The sequence below is a fragment of the Rattus norvegicus genome, chromosome 7 (assembly GCF_036323735.1).
Source record: "Rattus norvegicus strain BN/NHsdMcwi chromosome 7, GRCr8, whole genome shotgun sequence".
Classification (NCBI taxonomy): Eukaryota; Metazoa; Chordata; class Mammalia; order Rodentia; family Muridae; genus Rattus; species Rattus norvegicus.
This window is the reverse complement of record NC_086025.1, coordinates 66474108-66498940: the sequence shown is the minus strand read 5'-3', so window position 1 is coordinate 66498940 and position 24833 is coordinate 66474108. Positions and strand designations below refer to the sequence as shown.

Sequence of the window (24833 nt, the reverse complement as noted above, 5' to 3'; positions counted from 1 at the left end):
CATTAAGATGACAGAAAAGAAAGACTGAAATCAATAAAAATGCAGAATAGCCAAGTAAGAACACAAAACTGAAATTTTCTATCATATGTAGTCTCATTGTAGAATGGACTTTAAGTTCCAGAGTCAAGTCAGTCTTCTCTTCTGAATTTATGGACACTGTGCTAAGATTTAACCATCCATATGACAAGGAAAAAATATTGATGTTAGAAGTGGAAATGTCTATTGATGAAAGCAGGGTGTTGAAGTCTCCCACTATTATTGTGTGAAGTGCAATGTGTGCTTTGATCTTTAGTAAAGTTTCTGTTACGAATGTGGGTGCCCTTGCATTTGGAGCATAGATGTCCAGAATTGAGAGTTCATTTTGGTAGATTTTTTTCCTTTGATGGGTATGAAGTGTCCTTCCTTATCTTTTTTGAAAACTTTTGGTTGAAAGTCGATTTTCTTCAATGTTAGAATGGCTACTCCAGCTTGTTTCTTGGGACCATTTGCTTGGAAATTTTTTTTCAGCCTTTTACTCTGAGGTGGTGTCTGTCTTTGTCATTGGGGTGTGTTTCCTGTATGCAGCAACATGCTGGATCCTGTTTATCCAGTCTGTTAGTCTATGTGTTTTTATTGGGGAATTGAGTCCATTGATGTTAAGAGATATTTAAAATAGTGATAATTGGTTCCTGTTGTTTTCATTGGTAAGAGGCAGAATTATATTTGTGTGGCTCTTTTCTTTTGGTTTTGTTGCAAGAAGATTACTTTCTTGCTTTTTTGGGGGGGTGTAGTTTCCCTCCTTGTGTTGAAGTTTTCCATCTATTATCATTTGTAGGGCTGGGTTTGTGGAAAGATAATGTGTAAATTTGGTTTTGTCATGGAATATTTTGGTTTCTCCATCTATGTTAATTGAGAGTTTTGCTGGATATAGTAGCTAGGGTTGGCATTTGTGTTCTCTTAGGGTCTGTATGACATCTGTCCAGGATCTTCTGGCTTTCACAGTCTCTGTTGAGAAGTCTGGTATAATTCTGATAGGTTTGCCTTTATATGTTACTTGACATTTTTCCCTTACTGCTTTTAATATTCTTTCTTTGTTTTGTGCATTTGGTATTTTGACTATTATGTGATGGAAGGAATATCTTTTCTGTTCCAGTCTATTTGGAGTTGTGTAGGCTTCTTGTATGTTCATGGGCATCTCTTTAGGTTAGGGAAGTTTTCTATAATTTTGTTGAAGATATTTACTGGCTCTTTAAGTTGGGAATCTTTGCTCTCTTCTATACCTATTATCCTTAGGTTTGATCTTCTCATTGTGTTCTGAATTTCCTGGATGTTCTGGGTTAGAAGCTTTTTGCATTTTGCATTTTCTTTGACTATTTTATCAATGTTTTCTGTGAAATCTTCTGCCCCTGAGATTCTCTCTTCTATCTTTTGTATTCTGTTGGTGATGCTTGCATCTATGTCTCCTGATCTCTTTCCTAGGTTTTCTATCCCCAGAGTTATATCTCTTTATGATTTCTTTATTCCTATTTCCATTTTTAGATCCTGGATGGTTTTATTCAAATCCTTCACCTGTTTGGTTTTGTTTTCTGTAATTCTTTAAGGAATTTTTGTGTTTCCTCTTTAAGAGATTCTACTTGTTTACCTGTATTGTCCTGTATTTCTTTAAGGGAGTTATTTATGTCCTTCTTAATATCTGCTATCATCATCATGAGATGAGATTTTAAATCCAAATCTTGCTTTTCTGGTTTGTTTGGGTATCCAGGATGTGCTGGGTTCTGATGATGCCAAGTAGTATTGGTTTCTGTCGCTTAGGTCTTGTGCTGGCCTCTTGACATCTGCCTATCTCTGGTGTTTGTTGGTCTTGCTGTCTCTAACTGGAGCTTGTCCCTCCTGTGGTCCTGTGAGCCTGTGATCTTAGGAGTGAGAGCACTTTTAGGATACCAGCTCTCTCCAGCCAGGATTTGGGTACAGATGTCTGTGGGACAGCCTTATCTCTGGGCACAAATGGAGGCTGAAAGTATCCTGTCCTAGGCTCCTCTGTAGTTCCTGTTCCTTGTGTGCTCGTGGCAGGTTCCTCTTTGGACAGATATTGGATTGAAATTGGTGGTCTCACCTGTGGGCTTAGGAGTGAGAGCACTCCTGGGAGACCAGCTCTCTCCAGGCAGAATTTGGGTATGGAGGGCTATGGGAGAGCCTTACCTCTGGGTGCAGATGGAGACCAGAAGGCGCACATGTTTTTTAAACCTCACAGAAACCATGCCAGAACAATGCATCAGGAATTAACAGGACAACCTGTGCTCAGTGTTCCTGGGTCTTTCGTTCTCAAATTGTGCAGAACAGATACTGCATTATCTGTGTTTTAAACTATGTACCTTGATGCTTCATCACTAGTACACTTGGCATCACTGCAACACAATCCACCAGGACAAGTTGATAAACATTGTATTTGATGATAAGTGGTGGACGAGCAAGTAGTCAGATGATCATGTGGCTGAAGACTGGAGATAGGAAAGCTAGGTTCATGCTCAGGCTCTGAACTCAATGGGCAGTGCAGCCTTGTGTACTTCTTTACTTCACTGAGCCTCTGTTTCTTTAGGTGTGAAATTAGGACTATATAACACCATCTGCCATTTATCTACCTCACTGGTACAGTCAGTGAGAGAAAGTGTATGAAGAGTAATTTAGAAGTGATGACATTGTATAAAAGTGAGAACTTGATTTACACTCGTGGGGAAACAAAATCAGAATTTTGGATGACTTCTTTTGTTCTATAAGTCTAGCCACCAACCAAATTCTACATCACTTGATTTTTAGATCTAATGAGTGGAGCACATTATTTTTCTCTTACATGGAAAAAAATGGGCTGTTTTCACAAAGCACTTTTCCTCAGACTACTATTAAGTTCAAATCCCTTGACCTTTCCTAATTCAAATGACAAAATAGCCCGATTGCTTCCCATTGGATTCTGTAGGATATAAGGCTTTGGAGGGAAACAAATCATTTAGCTCCATGGAGTCTATCAGACTGTAGTTCACACCTGGAGAGCTGGCCCGACTCTTGTCCTTGTGACAGTAACTCTAACTTGATGAATGAGTTTTATTAAACGAAATTCTAGGGATTCATGAAAGCAAACACCCCTGTTCTTAACTAGTGATAGAAATGCTGTTTAATTGGAAAGTCACTCCGATTGTGAGACCAGTCTGCCTTTGTTGAGAGGCCTTGTTCAGCTCTCTGAATGTGAATTGTTGTTTATGTATGTTCGGTTTTGCCAGGTACAAAAGCTCTTTAAAAATTGATTTTGAGAAACTCTCCTTTAAAAGAATCCTGAAACTAATGCTAGCAAACTGCAAGTTGCTGTGGGAAACCCCCAGCTTCTAGAATGAGTAAATGCAAGTATCTCTTAACAGAGTACAAGAAGAAAGGCTTCTGAAAGAAAACGAGGAATAAAGTTCTAATCTTGAGGTGAGGGTGTGTGGTGTGTGTGTGTGTGTGTGTGTGTGTGTGTGTGTGTGTGTGTATATCTATGTATATGAATGTGTGTGTATGGGTGTGTGACTATGTATATGTGTATATCTCTGTGTGTGAGTGTATCTCTGTGTATGTATAAGTGTGTATGTGAGTGTGCATGTGTGTATCTATGTGTGTGTATATGGGTTATATACATATAGGTGAGTCAGCAGGAATTACAGATGAGGCCTTATTTCTAAGAAGGTGAGAAAGGCAGACCCCAATCATCACTATCAGGAAACAATGATAGAGTTGGTCAGATGCATGACTAGTACCACAGGACTTGGATGCTCAATCCCATTTGAGTAACTGCTAAGAGAGTTCCTGAAAGAAAGAGAGAGGTCTGTGGCAGGTCCACAGCTTGTGGTCAGAACTGGGCCCTATGATTCTACTACTGTTTCCTTGGCTGAGCTGCTCCCTTCACAATAGCCTGGATTAAACAATGCTGGTGGATCTGGACATTGCTCCTTAGGGTAGAAAGTGAACTTCTCAACTTAGCATTGACTTTTAGGCAGGCCTGCAGGGTTTTGTTCTATCCAGAGACTCATGCCATTTTGGACAGACCACTCTCTGAAGTTGTACAATCCCTAGAATAGAGGTAAAATCACCCCTGCTAGACATAGACAGCCATCTCCAGGAGAGCTAATAACAGATGGGAGGCCTATCATTCTCCTGGTCTCTTGGGAAGAGACTTTCTCCTACTTTCCAATGATATAATTTGGGTTAAAAAAACCTGACTTAATCCAGATATGGTAAGGAATTAAGGGCCAGGACACACTGTAGTGTTTGTTTCTTTATAAACCTCTTCTCTGTGTGTAAACTTTTGAAAAAAGATACCTTTAAAATTATATCTTATCATATTGTTATTACATTTAGCTATCTGAATAGAGCATTCTGTTCATGATTTAAGAAATATTGGGTGCTACACAGTGGAACAGGCCTACAATCCCAGCACTCAGAGACTCAGAGCAGCACAAGTTCTAGACTAGGCCACATAGGAAAACCCTGTTTTAAAAATAACAATAAGACAAACAACAAAAACTAAGCCTGAGGAAAAGGGGGAGAATAGGAACAGGAGGAGAAACATTTACTGTTGTTTTTGTTTTGGGGAAAGGGGAAGAGAGATGAGCCAATATGTAGGGTGCATGAGGACCTGAGCAAGATTCTCAGTACCAATGTAAAAGTTAAACATGGCCGGACACACATGCAATCCCAGAGCTGAATGTGTTGTCAGGAAGAACAAGTGAACCATTACAAATGAATTAGTCCAGGGTCACTGAGTGAGATCCTGATTAAAAAATTTAAGGATATTTAATGTTAACCGCTAGTCTCCACAGGCACAGGCCTAGCTAATAATACCTCATTTGACAGGGTTTTTATAAAACTCAAATAGCAAGATTTAAAAATAAGACATTATAACACAACCTGATTCAAAGACAAATTTGATACATACATGTGAAGGAATGATGTAGGAAAACATTGTCTTTGCTTTTCACCATCCTAGAGGAGCCGAAAACTTTGTAATGACTCCAGTATGAGCCGAGGTGTCTCCCGCTGCCTTTGTGATGTCACTTGGAGTACAAAGTGTGCATGTTGTGTATTCAGAATCAATGTGGCAGGGAAGTCATGCTGCAGATGACTGTTCCGGAAGCTATGGACTCATTACCCATTTAACTTTGATTAGTCTTCAGCCCTTTCCCACTCAACAACCTTTTGTTATTGCCACATTTTTCATGACCTCTCCTTTCACTTAAGCAACTCCATATGGGGTAATGACCCATAATTTCAGAGGCTGTGGTTTAGATGACAGGCAGGAGAAGATAACTTCAGGCAAATTAAAATCGTGCTGGTGATTCCAAAGTAGGTTGCTGCCTCTGTAACTTAGTGGGGCCCAAGTACATATAATAGGGTAATTTAGTCCCAAGAGTGTTGACCCATATGGGTCACTTTTGAGCCCAAGGCATGACACTCATTTCAGATTTGTGCTTGCTGGAATGTCAACTTGATTTTCTTGGGAAATGCATGCACTAGATAATGCTGCTGTTCCTTCCAGATCAAATCATGACCTGGGCAAGCATAAGGAGGCATTGTGGTAGAAATTATTTGTGCCTTTTATTCAACTTCTAGCCAGCCAGTTGAGCAGACTGGATACAATTAATGCCCTTCTCAGTGGCTTTAAAGCTAGAGAAAAGTAATATGCAAGGCCAGTTACAAAAAAAGCAATTGTTCTGTTTGGTTTAGAAAGTAAACCAGAGAAATTAGGATATTATTTCTTTACACATAGTATGCTTGAAACAATACGTAAGTCAAACTCCACATCCGCTGAAACCAAAATAGGTAATATAAATATTATGCAAGTTGTAGGTAAGGTCTTAAAATCCAAGAATAGAGTACGAGTGCATTCCAGCTGTCACAGCCTGTGGTTACATTGAAAACTACTATTTTCTTTCCTTTGTAAAAGAAGAAAATTAAGTACAAAATTCTTACAAGATCACTATGTTCTCCTAGGTGTGCTATGTCAATTATGTGCAAATGAAAACTACAAGTCCAGATAAAAAAAACATACTAGGATAAATGAAATTTAAACTAATTTTGTAATATGCTTAGTTGATTAATGAAATATTTAGAGATTGAACGAAAAACACAGATGCTTAAAAGCCAAGTAGCACTGACTGGGACTGTGCCTTCTCATGAGAAAGGCTGTGAACTTAGAAGATTAGGATGCTGGGAAAGCTCTGTGGTGACACAGCTCAAGCCAATACACTAGTTATTTAGGTCACATTTGTTGTTCTTATACCTAGATCTGAAGAAGGGCACAATGATGTCACACTCTGGTAGTGTCACTTTGACCACATTAAAAATATTTGGGGGCAATAGGGTTACAAAGTAAAAATGCCTACGAAACACATTTGCCTGGATAATGTGAGTAAGTCTCCTTGGATTTGTAACACATCCCTTTTAAAGTGAGTTGTGAAACTTAATGTTGGTCAGAAAGTTGGCAAAAACTTTACTACTAAAAGTAGATCAGTTTTTGGATATTTATGTAAGAAGGAACTTTTATTTCTCAGGACTAGAAACACAGGAAATGCTAAATATAATTGCATATATTCATTTTAACCTTTTTCTGTTATTAAGGTGGTTAGAGTTAAAATAAGCTGATTTATTTAGAATTATTATAAATTCCATCTCTCACTTGATAATCTATTTAAAATATTGCCCTTATTAATGACTACCAGAACACATCAGTGTTTATTACCCCATGATTCAATTGCCAGAGTTTGTGCAATAAATCAGGGTAGGTTAAATATTTTTCATGCCAGACTAGAACACATCAATCTATTTTATTGGACTACTTCACATAATTAAGCCTTCTCAAGGCCAGATTACCTGGCTACTTATAATTATGCTAGAACATAATTTTTTGCTTAAAATGTAAGAGATTTCAAAATACCATCAAATCCAGTTGCGATTAATTTAGTTCCCCCCATCCTTTGTACATTTTAGAACCTGAGAAGTGACATGCTGGCCTCCTAAGAGAAGGGAGGAGAGTTACTCTGTTCCCAGAACATCTGATTAATCAAAAATCATTTGATTAATTGATTTGAAAAATTGAGAAAAGGATCCTGTTTTCAAAATGCAAAGTTAAATTCCACTTCCACAAGTCAACTTTTATTCACAGTAATGTGCTCTTTGTATGGTGACATTTTCTTCTAGTAAACATGAGCTGGATTCAATCTGTAGAGTAGTTCACATTTTAAATAACAACTTCATCAAGAAGCATAATGCAAAGGGCCTTTTAGCAGGCTTTCTCATTCTGTCTAGATGAGCATTAAAGGGTCACTCTCCTTTCTAGTATCCTGTTGGGTTCTCACAACTCTTCTCTCCCTTAGTGCCCTTAGTAAAGAGTCAGTTGTGGCTTCAATGGCTGCTATTCAATGACCTGTTGTACCAAGGCATTCCTTCACATGGAAACAGTTCACCTCAGTCACCATATGTCCATATGCCTGTTTAAAGAGAAATATCTTCTATAGGCTCATACATTTGGACACTTGGTTCCTTCCCAGGTGATGGTGCTATGAGTGGGTTATAAGTCCTTCAGGAGGTTCAGCTTTCCTGGAAAAGTTTGTTTCTAGGGGTAGGATCTAAGTATTATAGGCTTTCTCTTTGTCTCCTACAATCAGTTGTAGACAAGCCTTTAGAGCATTTTCTTAATTAGTGATTAATAAGGAAGGGCTCAACTCACTATGCATTGTTCCATTTCTTGGCTGGTGGTCTTGGGTTCTATGAGAAAGTAGGCTGAAAAAGCCATGCGAAGCCTCTAATTAAGCCTCAATAAAATGATAGAGTAAGTACCTTTAGACAGTTCTTATAGCCATGTACTAATGTAATGAAAGGCAGAGGCATCAGAGAAAACTTGAAAATTAGGAAATAACATTGTATAACCCATCAGAATAAGAGAAACTCCTTTATAAGACTTTATGTTATGAATTGTGAGGGGGGTGTTGAGTTGATCTTAGGAATGATTTTTTTTATGGTTTGAATCTTAAACGTCTCCTCAGACCCTATGAGGGCTTGATTCCTACTGCAGCAGTACCGAGCGGTGGGGGGTTTGTTTGCAAGGTGACTAGATCATAAAGACCTTATGAATAAATTAACATATTTATGTATTCATAGCTTAGAGAGTTTGGAAAGGAGTGCCTTATCATAAAGGGAACTCCCTGTTCTCGCTTCCTAACCACCAAAAGGTGTAACCAGTTCGGTTGCATGATGTTCTTCTGTCTACCTTGTCACAAAATTAAAAATAATAAAACCAAATAATCATGGACCAAACTCTCTGAAACTGTGAACCTGAATAAACCATTCCTCTTTATAGGCTAATCATTACTGATAACTTCGTTACAGTGATGGACAGATAGCTAATATGAGTTTTATTCTGACTAATTTAGTCAAGTCATAGCAAAAACTTGTGTCTGTTTTCTATTATTTTACCTACTGCTGTTGCCAAAATCCATGTATATACTTTTTTTGCTGGAAAGCTTGCTTCCTTGGAGAGAACATTTTAGATATTACAATAAAATTCAGTGTGAATTAAAAAATTCACATACTAAGCACAAGTAGTTTTATATACTTCACAATAACCTAATGAATTTTCAGTAGTTTAGTGGATTTCAACAGGTATTACAATAATTGAGCTAATATTTTATAAGATAGAAAAATTATAAAGTGAAGGTGGCTATTGATCAGAATATAATTTTGAAAATCAGTTTGGGCAATGATTTTTGCCCTATCATTTAATTTTTATATGTATATATTAATAAAAGCACATTGTAAATAAGGGCATATTTATGAAGAAAATAATAATGAATATAAATATTATTTTCACTCCCATAAAGATTAACTAAACCTGTTCATTAAATATCTCTTTAGAATATTCATTGAGGAATAGATTCTATAAGTGGAAAATAAAATTTCATTCAGAGAAGCAAAAAGAAAAAAAACAATAATTTTTTACATAATGTTTTCCTCCATAGCTGGTTCCATATGTGCTTAGCCAGCTGTGCTGTTAAACTCTACCCAACATGAATGAGAAGACTGTGGATACAGCTTTATAATAATACACTACCTCTGTGTAAAATACTTGCTATTGAATATAATCCACAAAAATGTACAAAATTTTCTTTAAAAATTAAATAAAACAGTACAGAGATTATCATATGGAAATGCTATGAAACTGTAATTTTTACCATAAAACTGTGGGCCAGTAAATATTTTCTATGAAGAGGCCACTAGTGTAAGTTATTGTTGTAAGATATATGAGCAATGAATAAACTTTTGTCAATTAAAACACTATGTGGAAGAATTGAAGAAGCTGAAGGGGTTTGCAACCCGATAAGAACAACAATATCAACCAACCAGACCCTCCCCCCAAGAGCTCCCAGGGACTAAACCACTACCCTGTGAGTACACAGGGATGCACATATGCTCCATCTGCATATGTATCAGAGAATGACCTTGTTGAGCATCAATGGGAGGAGAGGCCCTTGGTCCTGTCAATGCTCTATGGCCCAGTGTAGGGGAATGTCAGGGCAGGGAGGAGGGAGGGAATGGATGGGTGGGTGAGGGAGCACCCTTATGGAGGCAGGGTAGGGGGATGGGATAGCAGGTTTCTGGAGGGGAAATCAGGAAAGGGGATAACATTTGAAATGTAAATAAATAAACAGAACCACTATGTGGAAGGGTTGTTTCACTTCTTGCTACTGTTCTATGACAAAGGACTACTATTGTGATGTTACTTGTGATCTGTTACCACTTGCCCACACTGTGGATAACCTGTTTTATCCCCACTTCCAGGACTTATGATTTGCTTATACATTCATTCTTTTATATATTTTTACATTATTTTATGTGTATGGTGTTTTGTCTGTGTGTATGTCTGTGAACCTTGTGCTTATGTGGTACACCTAGAGGTCAGGAGGGGGCACCAGATCCTTAGAACTGGAGTTCAAGGAGACTATAAGTTAGTATGTGGGTACTGCAAATAGAAGTTTGGTCCTCCTCCTCCTCCTCTTCCTTCTCCTCCTTCTCTCTCTCCTTCTCACCCTCCTCCACAGCAGGCATATACATGCTTTCTTGTCCCATTCACCTGGGGACACTCAAATAGCTTCTCTTTGAGCCAGTGTTCAATTTGTTCTCAAGGTTCCCCATCCTTTTACATTTTACTCTTTAAAAGTTGTTCTCCGTCATACCCTCCTACCTGCAGTGTTAAAAGAGGTGTGTAGATTAGAAAATCATGGTCATTCACAGTGGTCTTCTTGCTTCATCTATGCCTAAGTTTAGTATCTGACCAGGTCGCCTTCTGTGTTCCCAGTTCAGAGACCTGTGGTTGATTCGCTCCCACCGCCATGAACATGAGGCTGATTGACTTCAGGTGTCAGGGCCTCCAATCCCAGGACTTTGAGGATTTGTGTCACAAAGGCAGAGGGCTTGGCTCAGTGGGGAGGTGATGGTTACCTATTGCTTCCTGTCATGTATGAGCACAGCAGAACTATCAAGACTCTTAAGAAAATGGTAAGATTGTGCTGAGAGTTTTCTAGGGCCATGAGTATGATCAGGAAACAGAAGGGCCTTTAGCCATGCATAGTATCTTCATCTCACCCGGATGTTCTTGCTGACAGGACCAGGTATTTGCGGGAGTTAGCTGGCCGCAAAGAACTAAGATTTCTTAGACAATTATGGAGGATTTTCAAACCCAATTTCAAAGCAGTGCTTTATGCTAATCTGACACGTTAGTGTGCAGCACATGCTGGCCAGTCTTACCTTATGTAGCTCATAATACTGGGAGGCACCAACCCCTCCTTGTTCTTCTGCGGTCCAGAGCACCAAGCGCAGAGTCCTCTTTGGACGCAGCCCTGGGAAAATAATAAAAGGCATCTGTCAACTTGTTTTGGATGTTTTGGTGGAGACCTCCTCGGCACTGTGGAAATAAGAGTGAATCAGAGGTGCCTGTCTCTGGCTGGTGCTATGAGCCATACCTACTTCAGGGTACAGATGATGACACAAGGGTACAGCTTCAGAGATAACAATCTCCAGGAGGGGGAAAAGCAGAAAGGGCTATGGCCATTGTTATTTGCAGGGCCTAGTGTATGGTCAAGTTCTGTGAAGTATTTATTATACCAATCTAGAGGACAACATCAGGAGGAACCTAAGATCTTAAAGCCTCCCAGAGCTGTCAGTTGGAACCAAATCACTTAGCAGTAAGCATAGTTGGCACACACACACACACACACACACACACACACACACACACACACGGCCCTTCTGAGTCCATGAGAAGCCCACCACCCATTAGGAACATGAGCACCTACTTCACAGAGTGAAGGACCCATGGGAGAAAAGGAATCTAGGGGTTTAGCTGTCGCTTAAATGACTCAGAAATCTCCTTTCACTATCACAGTCTGATTGTCACTAAACTGAGAGAAATGAATAGGACTTCATCCATTGACTTAGACCTTTGTCTAACATGCCATTTTGATTACTAGGCACCCTAACTCCATAAGGAACAATGTGTTGACCCTGGAGTCTGAAGGAGCTGTGTTTTATTCCTGCTCTACCACCTCTGAATCCTGATGGTTTCTTCTACATGGAAAAAAAAATGATGACTACCTCATGGGATTATTAGGAAAATTAATGGAATAAGACATAAACAATCTTACCTAACGCCCGTGGCAGTCAAAGGTAATGTTACATAGTACATGTATCAGTCATATTCTCTGGAACATAGTATGCTTTCAAGGACTGTTTCTTAGCTCCTCTGTGCCTAATTCTAGACGGCTTTGCATCTGGTAACAAGTGTCCAGCAAGGTAGATTTAAGACAAAGCCTCTTGCTTATGTCTCTTGTACACAGCCCTCGGACACCTCTAATGTACAGAACCCTCAGTCACAGAAATTTCAGATTTTAGTTAAGCTGTAGAAAACACAGCTTCTTTTAGTGTGAGATGCATGCAAGCAAGAACATGTTCCATTACAAACAAAGACCTTCCCCACACTCAGAATACATTTTATGGATGAGGTCAAAGCTAAATATATCTGAGCATCAAATGAGATTAATGTATTATTTTAACTTTAATTTAGTCTTAAATTTTAATTTACACTTTATTTTAAATAAAATATCTTAAATCTAATCTATTTTTCATTTTTCTTTTTATGTATTAATTGTGTATGCACATGCCTGTGCATACAACACATACACACACACCACAGAGAGATAGAGATAGAGAGAGAGAGAGAGAGAGAGCGCAAAAGACAATTATTTACGGGAATTTGGTTTTATCCTTCCACCATGTGGATAGACCTGAGGTCATCAGTCACAAAGCCTTTACTCACTGATCAACCTTGCTGTCTCCAAGCCAGTTTTAAAATCCACTTATTTAAAGTATGTAAAATGACAGTATCAACAACTATTATGGGAATAAATCAATAGCAGTAGCAAAGATCAAAGCAGAGATTCATTGTACAGAGGAAAGGGGAAACAAAGAGCTCAAGCAGAGTAATGCTATATCCCAGTTCTGGGAAGTACTCAGTGGGATGCAGACCCCCTGCAAAGCAAGCACATGGATTTTAAAAGTATGTAGACCACATCTACCTGTAGCCAGGTAGGCATTAGGACATTCTGAGTTTTCATGACAGAATGGGCCATCCTTTGGATTTCTGATGAGTATCTCCACCCTGTTTGGCAAACAGCTGACAGATTTGTGACTTTTCTCTATAAGAACAATTGTCAAAACTTCATTTTGGCTTACAAATGTGATCTACCTGCATTTTATTTTTATTTCATTTTTATTTTATTTTATTTTATTTCAGAAAGCAGTCGTGCTGGGGGGGGTGGGGGGGAAGCACCTACAACAAAAGATGAAGAGAAGATTTCTTTAATAGTGGGCTTTATTATTCCCAAATTTATAGGCAAAGAAGATGAGACATTACTAACTAATAAATGGAAAAGGTCAATTGGCTGACCTATATTCAAACTAGGAAAATGGCAAAGCAAAATAAACTTGACTTTCAGCAGAAAACTAAAGTTAAGTCTTCTTGTAGATCTCTTTCTCAAATCCTGACTTCTAGAGAAACTGTGGATCTTCACACCCACTTGCTTCTGTTTTCCACCCTTTGGAATTTTGCCTAAGTTCTGTCTTCTGTGACCTGATTTTGAGGAGCAAGCATGTGTGCCCCTTACAGAAATATACTCACACTAGTTGAGAAATGCAGTAGTTGTCCAACCCCTTTAACAATGGGTTTAAAGAGAAAGCCTACCCTTAGAAAGATAAATACTTCTGACATATGCATCGCCGATGTGTATTGTGTCTAAGATACAGGTGACTAATGGTCTGGGAGCCTATGGACTGAATGAGCACATTGTGGCTAAATGCACGGGGCTGGGGTTCTATTTTCACATAAGCAAGTTAGACAATTTATCATATAATAGATGAGAACATGATCATTGATTTTTTTAAAATGGGGGAATGGACAAAGATTAATTATTCTAGTGAAGAAGATTGCACCTTTTCTTTCCAAGCAGGAGCAAAAAATGATCATGAAAACCTTTGTTCTTGGAATAGTTACTTTGTCTCTGTCTCAGTTGTACAGATACAAAGCAACCAGGCACTTCATTGGTGCACTGGATCAAGGCACCAGACTTTTAAAAAGGGTTTGCACAGATTTATTTATGCTGCCTTGCTCCCATCTAAAACCTGCTTTGTTCCAGGGTGGCCTTGAACTCAGGTATCTGTTTGGTTTTGTCTCCTGAGATTAAAGGTGTGTACCACCATGCCTGTATCTAAATTTAGCTGGGAAGGATCCTGCCCCCAAATCCCTTAATTTGTTATCTCCTAGAACATAGGATTCAGTTTCATTTTACTTCCTGGTGCTCCTTTTACTTGAGCCATATATTTCATATTTTTACTTTCTAAGCTTGCCATGCTTGTTCAAAATATTCTTCATGAGCCTTAACCAGAGAACAAAGTCTCTGCTGGGCTTTTTTGAGACTCTCTTTGTCAATGCAATTAATATAAACCTTAGACTCAGGCAGACTCTTCAGACAAGGACAAAAAGCAGCCACATTGTTCACCAAAATACCAAAAGAATGGTCTCTAGGACACATTCTGAAGTTCTTCTCCACTGAACACTCTTGGGCCAGGTCTTCACAGTTCAAATCACGCCAACAAAGCTTTCCATCTTACTACTAGGACAGCCCATTAAGTCCTGGTTAAAGCATTCCATGGCTTTCCAAAGCCAAAGTCCCCAAATCCACATTCTTTCAAACAAAAGCATGATCAGGCCTATCACAGCAATACCCCAGGGTTTTATTGCTGTGAATAGACACCATCACCAAGGTAACTCTTATAAGAACAGCATTTAATTGGGACTAGTTTACAGGTTCAGAGGTTCAGTCCATTATCATCAAGGTGGGAGCAGGGCAGCATCCAGGAAGGCATGGTGCGGGAGCTGAGAACTCTACACCTTCAACTGAAGGCTGATATCAGAATTCTGGCTTCTAGGCAGCTAGGAGTAGGGTCGTAAAGTGCACGCCCACAATGACACACCTACTCTAAGAAGGCCACATCTTCAAATAGTGCCACTCCCTGGGTCAGGCTTATATAAACCTGGGCCCTGTCTTTCAAATTCATCACTTCTTTTCACATTAACTGTTGTCATATGCATATAAATGTATGTGTGTGTACATATTCCTAAATATAACCTGTTAATTCTGTATATGTTGCTACCTTCAAAGCAGTTTGAAGCAATGTGATGATATTTATATTACGCTTGTGGAATAGGTTATAATACTTAATAATTCCTATAATTCAAAGCAACAGTCCTACCTCATTATAATGATTAGGATTGTACTGTCCAGGAAATCACTACTAATCACTGGCAATGCAGAATCTACATGACTACTAATGTGTACTGGCCTCTTATAGGCTCATCCAGTTTTCCACACATAGTCTGCTTATTCCTTTTATCCTAAACTATGATACATTACTTATACTAATAACTGAACATGCTATGCATCCTATTTCAGATCATTGGTCATATATATATATATATATATATATATATATATATATATATATATATACTTTTTTTCCTATCTCTAAGCCCCATTTACCTTTTCTTTTCTTTTTTTTTTGTTGGATTTTTTAAATTTACATTTCAAATGTTATCCCCTTTCCCAGTTTCCTGTCCCTACCCCCTCCCCCTTCTATAATGGTGCTTCCCCACCCATCCACCCATCCCTTCCCACCTCCCCATCCTGACATTCCCTTACACTGGGGAGTTGAGCCTTGGCAAGACCAAGGGCTTCTCTCCCATTGGTGCTCAACAAGTCCATCCTCTGCTACATATGAAGCTGGAGTCATGGGTCTGTCCATGTGTATTCTTTGCGTAGTGGTTTAGTCCCTGGGAACTCTGGTTGGTTGGTATTGTTGTTCTTTCTTTTAACTCCTCCAATGGAGACCCAGTTCTCCATTTGCCCTTACTATTTGGTCAATTTCTACTTATTCAAAAATGTCCATGTCAAATATTACTTTTGAAAGAGCCAGAGTTGGGGCCAATCTAGGGCCAGTGAGAAAATTCCCACCACAAACCTTCGAGCACAAGGACCCCTCCCTTGAAGGAAGAAAAAAACTGGTTTAGTTCCCGGAACAGCTACAAGTCAAACTGTCACACAAAGCTACCTGTGGCTTCCAACCGAGCCCCCCCCCCTTGGGAAAGTCTTGAAGGTACATTGAGAACAATCTGAAAGTTGTTTCCCTCCATCAAATGTGCACAGTACCCTATCTAGTTACCGTTGTGCAGATTCTGTCCCAATTGTTTGAATTCTGTCTCAGTTGTTTGCAAGGTATATAATCCCCTCTTAAAATCTGCTCAGGGTCATATCCCCTTGAAGTGGGAGGACCCCAGCATGCCAGAATTAAACTCCTCTTGCTATTGCATCGATCATAGTCTCCATGAGTCTCATCAAAGAGGTCCTCTAAATAGAAATACTTAGTCTAAATGGTATAAACCCTTTTAAGTTCTTCTGTTAGTTTAGATTTTATTTTTATTTGGGGAATCAGGTTGTTCCTATGTAGTCCTTTCTGGCCTGGTACTTGCTTTGCCTAGGCTGGCTTGAACTTGTGGCAGTCCTCTGAGCAGTGAATTTAGTGGTGTGCACCACCATGCTCAGCTTCTATTCTCTGTTATTCCTTTCTTTGTTTCTTTCTTCCTCCTTCCTTCTGTCTTTTCTATTACTACTACTACTACTACTACTACTACTACTACTACTACTACTACTCTTCCTCCTCCTCCTCCTCTTACTCCTCTTCCTCCCCTTAAAGACAGGTGAATGGTTTACATTCTTAACTATGTATGAGAATATTCGTTTTTTTCTTAATGCAGACATTTAAATCCCATCTTTTGTTTTTATGTGTCTTATATCACTTTTTTTCTATAAAAGAAGTTTCACGTGTGCATGTATAGCCAATTTGTAGCCTATTTTAACTTGATTTTGACAAACGTTGGTCTTTGACCTGATGCCTGGTGAGAGGTAAAACATATGCATTTACATTTCTTATCAAAATTGCTTGATGGCAGGGCTTTCTCATCAACCTTTTTTTTTAAAGATGTTTGTAACATATAGCAATCACAAGCCTGATCTAATTGTCTTCTTAAAATATGTGATTTCTTTTACCCTGTCATAGATTGATCTTACAGACAAGGAGAAACAGAAGATGTTTAATGATAGATTTGAATTCTGTATCACACTTTTGCTAAGTATTCTGTTTCCCCAAACACCAACTAGTGAGGAACTTCGCATACAGTACAGTTTTCAAAAGTCATAAGCCAAGTACAAGTAGCATAAAAACTCCTTTATGAATGTACATCTAACAATATGGCTTTACACATTTTATTTATTTATTTATTTATTTATTTATTTATTTATTTATTTATTTATTGTGAATAGGAAGGTGTAGCAGGAAGGAGAAGAGTCTTCCATCAGGGGTTGTTAAAAGGTAGCTCAGCTTCAACAAACGTTTAAAAAGTGACAACATTCTGGGATCCCTTTCAGCTTCACATAGCAGAAAGGTGGCATTTGTATTTTGTTGCAGAAGTTGTCACTAGGCTGCTTTTGTTATCTCCTCCAAAGCTCCCTTTTAATGGTAAGAGAGAAGATGCTATCTGCACTTTCAAGAAATTGCCATGTGCAGAAAATTAGTTGAGGGGTTATCTATACATTATTGAAACATAAATATTTTAATCCTCTTTTGATTTTGACCACAATAAAGGCATTTTATTGTTTGTTTTTTTACATTTACTTTTCAGCATAGAGCATTTCATAGACCAATTTACTTTTTAAAATGTGTTTCAACACAAATTTGTATTCCAAGGTAATTTCTTCACACTCTCACCAGGGCGAATCTTGCCATGAAAAGATCAAGATTACCAAAATGTCCTCAGAATGCTCTCCTTTCATTCCATTTCCATGTGTCAGACATAATTAACCCCTGACTTGCTGTGTTACAAAATAACCATTTTTTCCAGTTACCTGTCTATGTTGCCAAATCCCACTTTGACTCCTAAAATCCCACTTTGACTATGTCATTGGCTTCATAAAACTTCAGTAACTGTGCATGGTGGTACTCACCTTGAATCCTAGACCTTTGGAAATATGCAGGAAGACATGCATTACAGGTGACCCTTGGCTATTGAGCAAGACCACTCCTTGTTACCTATAGCTTTATTCCAATATTCTTGGCAACATTTCTCTAGCAGAAAACAAATTTTGAGTACAAATCACCTATATGTGTATTTATGTAAATAATGCATATGCAAAATTATCAATAAAAACAATTGCCTATAACACTCGTTTCTTTTTCTCTATAAAGAGTGCATATCTTCCTGTTCCAGTGGATTTTCATACACCTTCTTGGGTTTTGAAGATCAATGATCTTTGGGGCATCTACAGTCCTATGTGGACTTACTTACAGATACAAGATAAGGCTCTCTGCTTCCTCTGAACTCAGAGCTATCACTTCTTGGGTCCAGCAACTTGGCAATTAACCATTGCTAATTCACTTTCTTTTGGGGGTTTTTATATACAGTCACAGGTAAATCAAGGAGCTCCAGTTGCATTTATTAAGTAATAGAACAGTATGACAAAATTTGTTTTAAGCTGCAAAGAGTTGTGGGTTAGCTAGTTTAAAGCATTACATTTATTATCATTTATATTTAAATAAAGGACAGCAGACCCTAGGGATTAGGTGAGTCGGGTACAAGTGGAATAAGTAGAATCAGACTGAAATATTTGGGTTTCAATAGAGATATGATGTTACAACTAATGAATCTACAAATACTGACCCTACCCACAATGCTCCTGAGAAGTGTTTGACCTCTTAGGGAAGTGCTCCTTATGCCCTTATGAAACACGTAAGGCACCTTTGAACATTGAAAGGATTTGTCCTGTTTGACTGTCATCTCTTAGAGATCTTTTCTTTTCTAAAAAGGGAATGGAAGGGGGAGAAGAGAGGTTGGGGGCAGCTTGGTGGAGTAGAGGGAGGAAAAGGGGTAGTTGGGATGTATTGTATGAGAGAAGAATCTTATTTTCTAGGGGGAAGAGGAGGGGGAAGCTAGGAGGAGTAGAGGGAGAAAAAAGCTATGATTGTGATTTATCATGAATTATATAAGAGAAAAATCTATTTTCAATGAAAAAATAAAAAGCAAAAGAAAATATAAGATTGAGGTACTGAGAGAAAACTTAGAGCAAATTTAGGGATATTTATATGAAATTTCAGTGCTCCACATTTGAAGAGCCTTGTATGGTCAAAGTAATAGATTATTTAACCTTATGCAATGTTTACTTTTCCATATGTATAAAAGCTGACAGGGAAGGGAGAAATTCTACATAGCCTGTCAAACAGGAGCTTGAAAAAAATTTACATTATACCTTGGGGGATTATTGTCTGAGAATAACTCTCCAAGTTTATCTGCTGCCTCTCTAGGGTCAAGTTTATAGCAGTGAATTTAGTCTGTGAACACTCCACTCTTGAAATGAAACCAAATTCATGCAGAATTATGTGCTTAGTGTGGGAAGGAATGTGATGCTTCCACTTTAAGGACTTTTCCCAGGACCCCTGTCATTAAACCTTAAAATCAATTCACTGAAACTTTCTTATCTCCATGTAGACACCAACATATCAAAAACATTGTTGCCTGTCCTAACTCATTTAATTCTAATTCCCACATTGGATATTTATATAAAACACCATCAGTGTTACAGCAAACCATATATTTTACTACTTTGTAAGAGAAAACTAAAATTCTATGATAGGAGAAGTGAATGTACATATAAATAATATTCACTTGGCCTAACTGTATATACATAAAAAGATTAATAAATTCAAAGTCAATCAAAATATTAGTTTTGCTCACACAGAAACAACCAAGGAATTGGAAACTGAAGAAGACATATGCTTTAAATTTATGAAAGTAATATTCTAGAGGACAAATGTAAAGTAAGAAAGCCCTAAAATTTTGCCATGAACACTGTAATTACTGTTGTAGGCACTTTGAGAATACCCTAAAAAACTGATTAAAAAAGGAAATATTATGATCATAGAGGAACTGGAAAGAGGGAGGGAGGGAGGAAAGGAGGGGGGATGAAAGGAGAGAGAGCATGCATTGTTTCAAGAGGAGAATGGAAGGATATAAAGAAAGTTAATTAAACAGAGAAACAATGAAACTAACAGAAGTTATGAACCAAATGGATTTAACAGATATCTATTGAACATTTCATCCTAAGACAAAAGAATATACCTTCTTCTCTGCACCTCTTGGTACCTTTTCCAAAATAGACAATATAATCAGTCACCAAACAGACCTCAACAGATACAAGAAGATAGAAATAATCCCATGTATCCTAGCATACACCACGGAATAAGGCTGGTCTTCAACAACAACAAAAAAAGACAGAGTGCCAACATACTCATGGAAGGTGAACAAAACTCTACTCAATGATATTTGGTCAAGGAAGAAATTTATAAAACTAAAGACATTTTAGAGTTTAATGAAAATGAAGGCACAACATATCCAAACTTATGGGGCACAAGGAAGCAGGGCTAAGAGGAAAACTCATAGCTCTCAGTGCTTCCAAAGATAAACTGGAGACAGCACAAACTAGTAACTTGACAACATACTTGAAAGCTCTAGAACAAAAGAAGAAAATACAACCAAGAAGGTAGGAAATAATTAAACTCAGGGCTGAAATCAACCAAGTAGAAACAAAAAGAACTGTACACAGAAACAACAAAACCAGCAGTTGGTTCTTTGAGAAAATCAAAAAGTTAGATAAGCCCTGAGTCAGACTAACCGGAGAGCACAAAGAAAACATCCAAATTAATAAAATCAGAAATGAAAAGGGGGACATAACAACAGACTCTAAGGAAATTCAAAAAATTATCAGATCCTATACAAAAGCCTATACTCAACAAAACTGGGAAATCTGGAGGAAATGGACAATTTTTTAGATAGATATCAAGTATCAAAGTTAAACCAGGATCAGATAAACCATCTAAAGTCCCATAACCTCTAAAGAAATAGACGTACTCATTAAAAAAAAAAAGTCCCAGGACCAGATGGCTTTAGTGCTAAATTCTATCAGACCTTCATAGAAGACCTCATACCAATGCTCTCCAAACTATTCCACAAAATCAAAACAGATGTAACATTACCCAACTCATTCTATGAAGCCAAAATTATGGTTATACCTAAATCACACAAAGACCCAACAAAAAAAAGAGAACTTCAGATGAATTTCCCTTATGAATATCAATGCCAAAACACTCAATAAGATTCTCACAAACTGAATCCAAGAACACATCAAAAGTGATCATCTATCATGATCAAGTAGGCTTCATCCCAGAGATGTAGGGATGGTTGAATATATGGAAATCCATCAAGGTAATTCACTATACAAACAAACTCAAAAGAAAAAAAACACACTATCATCTCATTAGATGCTGAGAAAGCATTTGACAAAATTCAACACCCCTTCATGATAAAAGTCTTGGAAAGATCAGGAATTCAAGGTACATATATAACATAGTAAAATCAATATACAGCAAACCAGTAGCCAATTTAAAGCAAAATGCAGAGAAACTTGAAGCAATCCTACTAAAATCAGGGACTAGACAAGACTGCCCACTATATCCCTAACTATTCAATATAGTACTTGAAGTCCTAGCCAGATCACTCAGACAACAAAAAGAGGTCAAAAGGATATAAATTGGAAAAGAGAAAGTCAAAATATCACTATTTGCGGAAAATATTATAGTATACTTAAGTGACCTCAAAAATTCCACCAGAGAACTCCTAAACCTGATAAACAACTTCAGCAAATGACTGGATATAAAATTAACTCAAACAAATCAGTCTCCTTCCCTTTCTCAAAGGATAACTACACTAAGAAAGAAATTAGGTAAACTGCACCCTACACAATAGTCACAGATAATATAACATACCTCTAAACAAGCAAGTGAAAGATCTAAATGACAAGAAATGCAAGTCTCTGAAGAAAGAAATTGAAGAAGATCTCAGAAGATGGAAAGATCTCCCATGCTTATGGATTGGCAGGATTAATATAGTAAAAATGGCCATCTTCCTGTAAGCAATCTACAGATTCAATGCAATCCCCATAAAAATTCCAATTCACAGAGCAATTTGCAAATTCACTTGGAATAACAAAAAACCCAGGATAGTGAAAACTATTCTCAACAACAAAAGAATCACCATCCCTAACCTCCAGCTGTATTACAAAGCAATAGTGATTAAAAATAATAATAATAACCTGTATGGTATTGGTACAGAGACGGGCAGGTAGATCAATGGAATAGAACTGAAGACCCAGAAATGAACCCACACACCTATGGTCACTTGGTCTTTGACAAAGGAACTAAAGGAACTAAAACCATCCAATGGGAAAAAAGACAGCATTTTTAACAAATGGTGCTGGCTGAACTGTTTGTCGCCATGTAGAAGAATGCAAATTGATACATTCTTATCTCCTGGTACAATGTTCCAGTTCAAGTGGATCAAAGACTTCCACATAAAACCAGATACACTGAAACTAATAGAATAGAAAGTTGATAAGAACCATGAACACAGGGGCACAGGGGAAATTTTTCTGAACAGAATATCAATGGCTTATGCTCTAAATCAAGATTCAACAAGTGGTTCCTCATAAAATTGTAAAGCTTCTGTAAGTCAAAGGACACTGCCATTAGGACAAAATAGCAACCAACAAATTTGGAAAAGATATGTACCAATTTTACACTAGATAGAGGACTAATATCCAATAAATATGAAGAACTCAAGAAGTTAGACTCCAGAGAATCAAATAACCCTTTTTAAAAATGGGCTACAGAGCTAAACAGAGAATTCTGAACTGGGAATATCAAATGGCAGAGGAGCACCTAAAGAAATGTTCAAAATTCTTAGTCATCAGGGAAATGCGAATAAGTTAACACCAGTAAGAATGGCTAAGATCAAAAACTTAGATGATAGCAGATGCTGGTGAGGATGTGGAGAAAGAGGAACACTCTTCCATTGTTGGTGGGATTGCAAGCTGGTACAACCATTCTGGAAATCAGTCTGGAGGTTGCTCAGAAAACTGGACAGAGTACCACCTGAGGAAACAGGTATACCACTCCTGAGCATATACCTGAAAGATGCTCCAACATATAACAAGGACACTTGCTCCACTATGTTCATAGCAGCCTGATTTGTAGTAGCCAGAAGCTAGGAAGAACCCAGATGCCCTTCAACACAGGAATGGATACAGAAAATGTGTTACATTTACACAATGGAATAGTACTCAGCTATTAAAAACAATGACTTTATGAAATTCTTAGGCAAATGGATGGAACTAGAAAATATCAGCCTGAGTGCAGTAACTCAATCACAAAAAAACATATGCGGTATGCACTCACTGATAAGTGGGTATTAGCCCCAATACTTGGAATACCCAAGACACAATTCACAAACCACATGAAGCTGAAAATGAAGGAAGACCAAAGTGTAGATGCTTCAGACCTTCTTAGAAGGGGGAACAAAACTACTCACAGGTAGAAATATGGAGGCAAATTTTGGAGCAAAGACTGAAGGCAAGGCCATCCAGAGTTTCCTCACTTGGGGGATCTATCCTATATACAGACAGCAAACCTAGACAATATTCAGGATGCCACGAAATACATGCTGATAGGATCCTGATAAAGGTGTCTTCTGAGAGGCTCTGGCAGAGACTGACAAAAACAGAGGCGGACACTCACAGCCAACCATTGAACTGAGAACAAGGTCCCCAATGGAGGAGTTAGAGAAAGGACTGAAGTAGCTTAAGGAGTTTGCAGTCCCATAAGAAGAACAATATCAACCAATAAGATCCCCCAGAGCTCCAAGGGAGTAAACCACCATCCCAAGAGTACACAGGGTGGACCTATGGCTCCATCTGCATCTGTGCAGAGAATGGGCTTCCCAGACAACCATGGGAGCAGAGGCCTTTGGTCCTGACAAGGCTTGATGTCCCAGTGTAGGGAAGTGTCACGGTGGGGAGGGGGGAGGGAGTGGGTGGGTGAGGAAACACCATCATAGAAGCAGGGGAAGGGAGGATGGGTTAGCAAGTTTCTCAAAGGGAAACCAGGAAAGAGGATATCATTTAAATGCAAATAAAACAATATCCAATAAAAAAAAAGAAAAAAAGAGAAAGTTAATAGTGCCAGAAACAAATGAATGGCATGTAGGTCTAGTGGGGAAAGACTTTATAATAGTATCTTTGTGACATTATATGTGGCTAGTGTTAATAACATAATTTGGGAAGAAGTGGCCAAGATTTATTGGGCACTGAGTGCTGGTCTGGTATGCTGTTTAACTTCCATTGTCAACTTAATAGATTGAAATTTACTTAGAAGCCACATTTCTGCACACTTGTGAAGGCATTTCCAAAGGGACTAACTGAAGACGATTACACACCAAGCACTGGTGTCTCCATTCGTAGCCTAGAACCTATCCTAAATGAAATAGGAAAAGGAGACAACATGGTGAGCAGCAACATTCTTTTATCTGTTTCCTTTCTGTGTCTCCAGTATAACTGACATCCTTATACTCTTGACACCATACAGCATAATGGACTACACTAAAATCATTAGCCAAAAGAAACATTTCCTCTCTTACTTTGCTCCTTTTCAAGTAAACAGTGAAAACATTAAACAACAACAACAACAACAACAACAACAACAACAAAAGTGTTAGAGAACTGGAGTTCTTCCTATGAGGAACTTAAGCATGTGATTCTTAGGGCTTCTGAAATGGCTTGCAGGAGACATGCTGAAGTGTTTGGATCTGAGGTAGTCTATAGATGTTCTAGAACTTTGTAGTCAGAGCTTAAGGGGCCGTAGTGATATGGGAGTTTGGATAACTAGAGTGCTGATAGAAATGAAGGCAGTAAAGACCGTGCCTTTGAAGGTTCAGAAGGAAACAAGGACTATATGAGGAACTGGGCTAGAAGCCATTCATGGAATAATCTAGCAAAATATCTCAATGTGTTTTTCTTATGTAGGAAAGGCTTGAGAGAAGTTGAACATAATGGTTATAGACTAAATTGCTTGTTGAAGAAAATTTCAAAACATCTAAGCTATATCCTTGTTACTAGTTACTACATTTACTCAGGGGGGATAGGGAGGAAGGGAGGCAGGGAAGGTGGGAGGGAGGGAGGGAGGGAGAGAGAGAGAGAGAGAGAGAGAGAGAGAGAGAGAGAGAGAGAGAG

At 38.2% G+C, this 24833-nt stretch overlaps 1 protein-coding gene across 3 annotated transcripts in view; it reads right to left on the bottom strand.

Moving 5' to 3' along the window:
• Positions 1 to 24833, bottom strand: part of Cpq (carboxypeptidase Q) — a 570217-nt gene that overhangs the window by 220249 nt on the left and 325135 nt on the right. For all 3 annotated transcript variants that reach the window (XM_008765417.4, XM_039079808.2, NM_031640.1), the window contains 1 exon segment: positions 10804 to 10895. In XM_008765417.4, the coding sequence (XP_008763639.1) occupies positions 10804 to 10895 (92 nt within the window).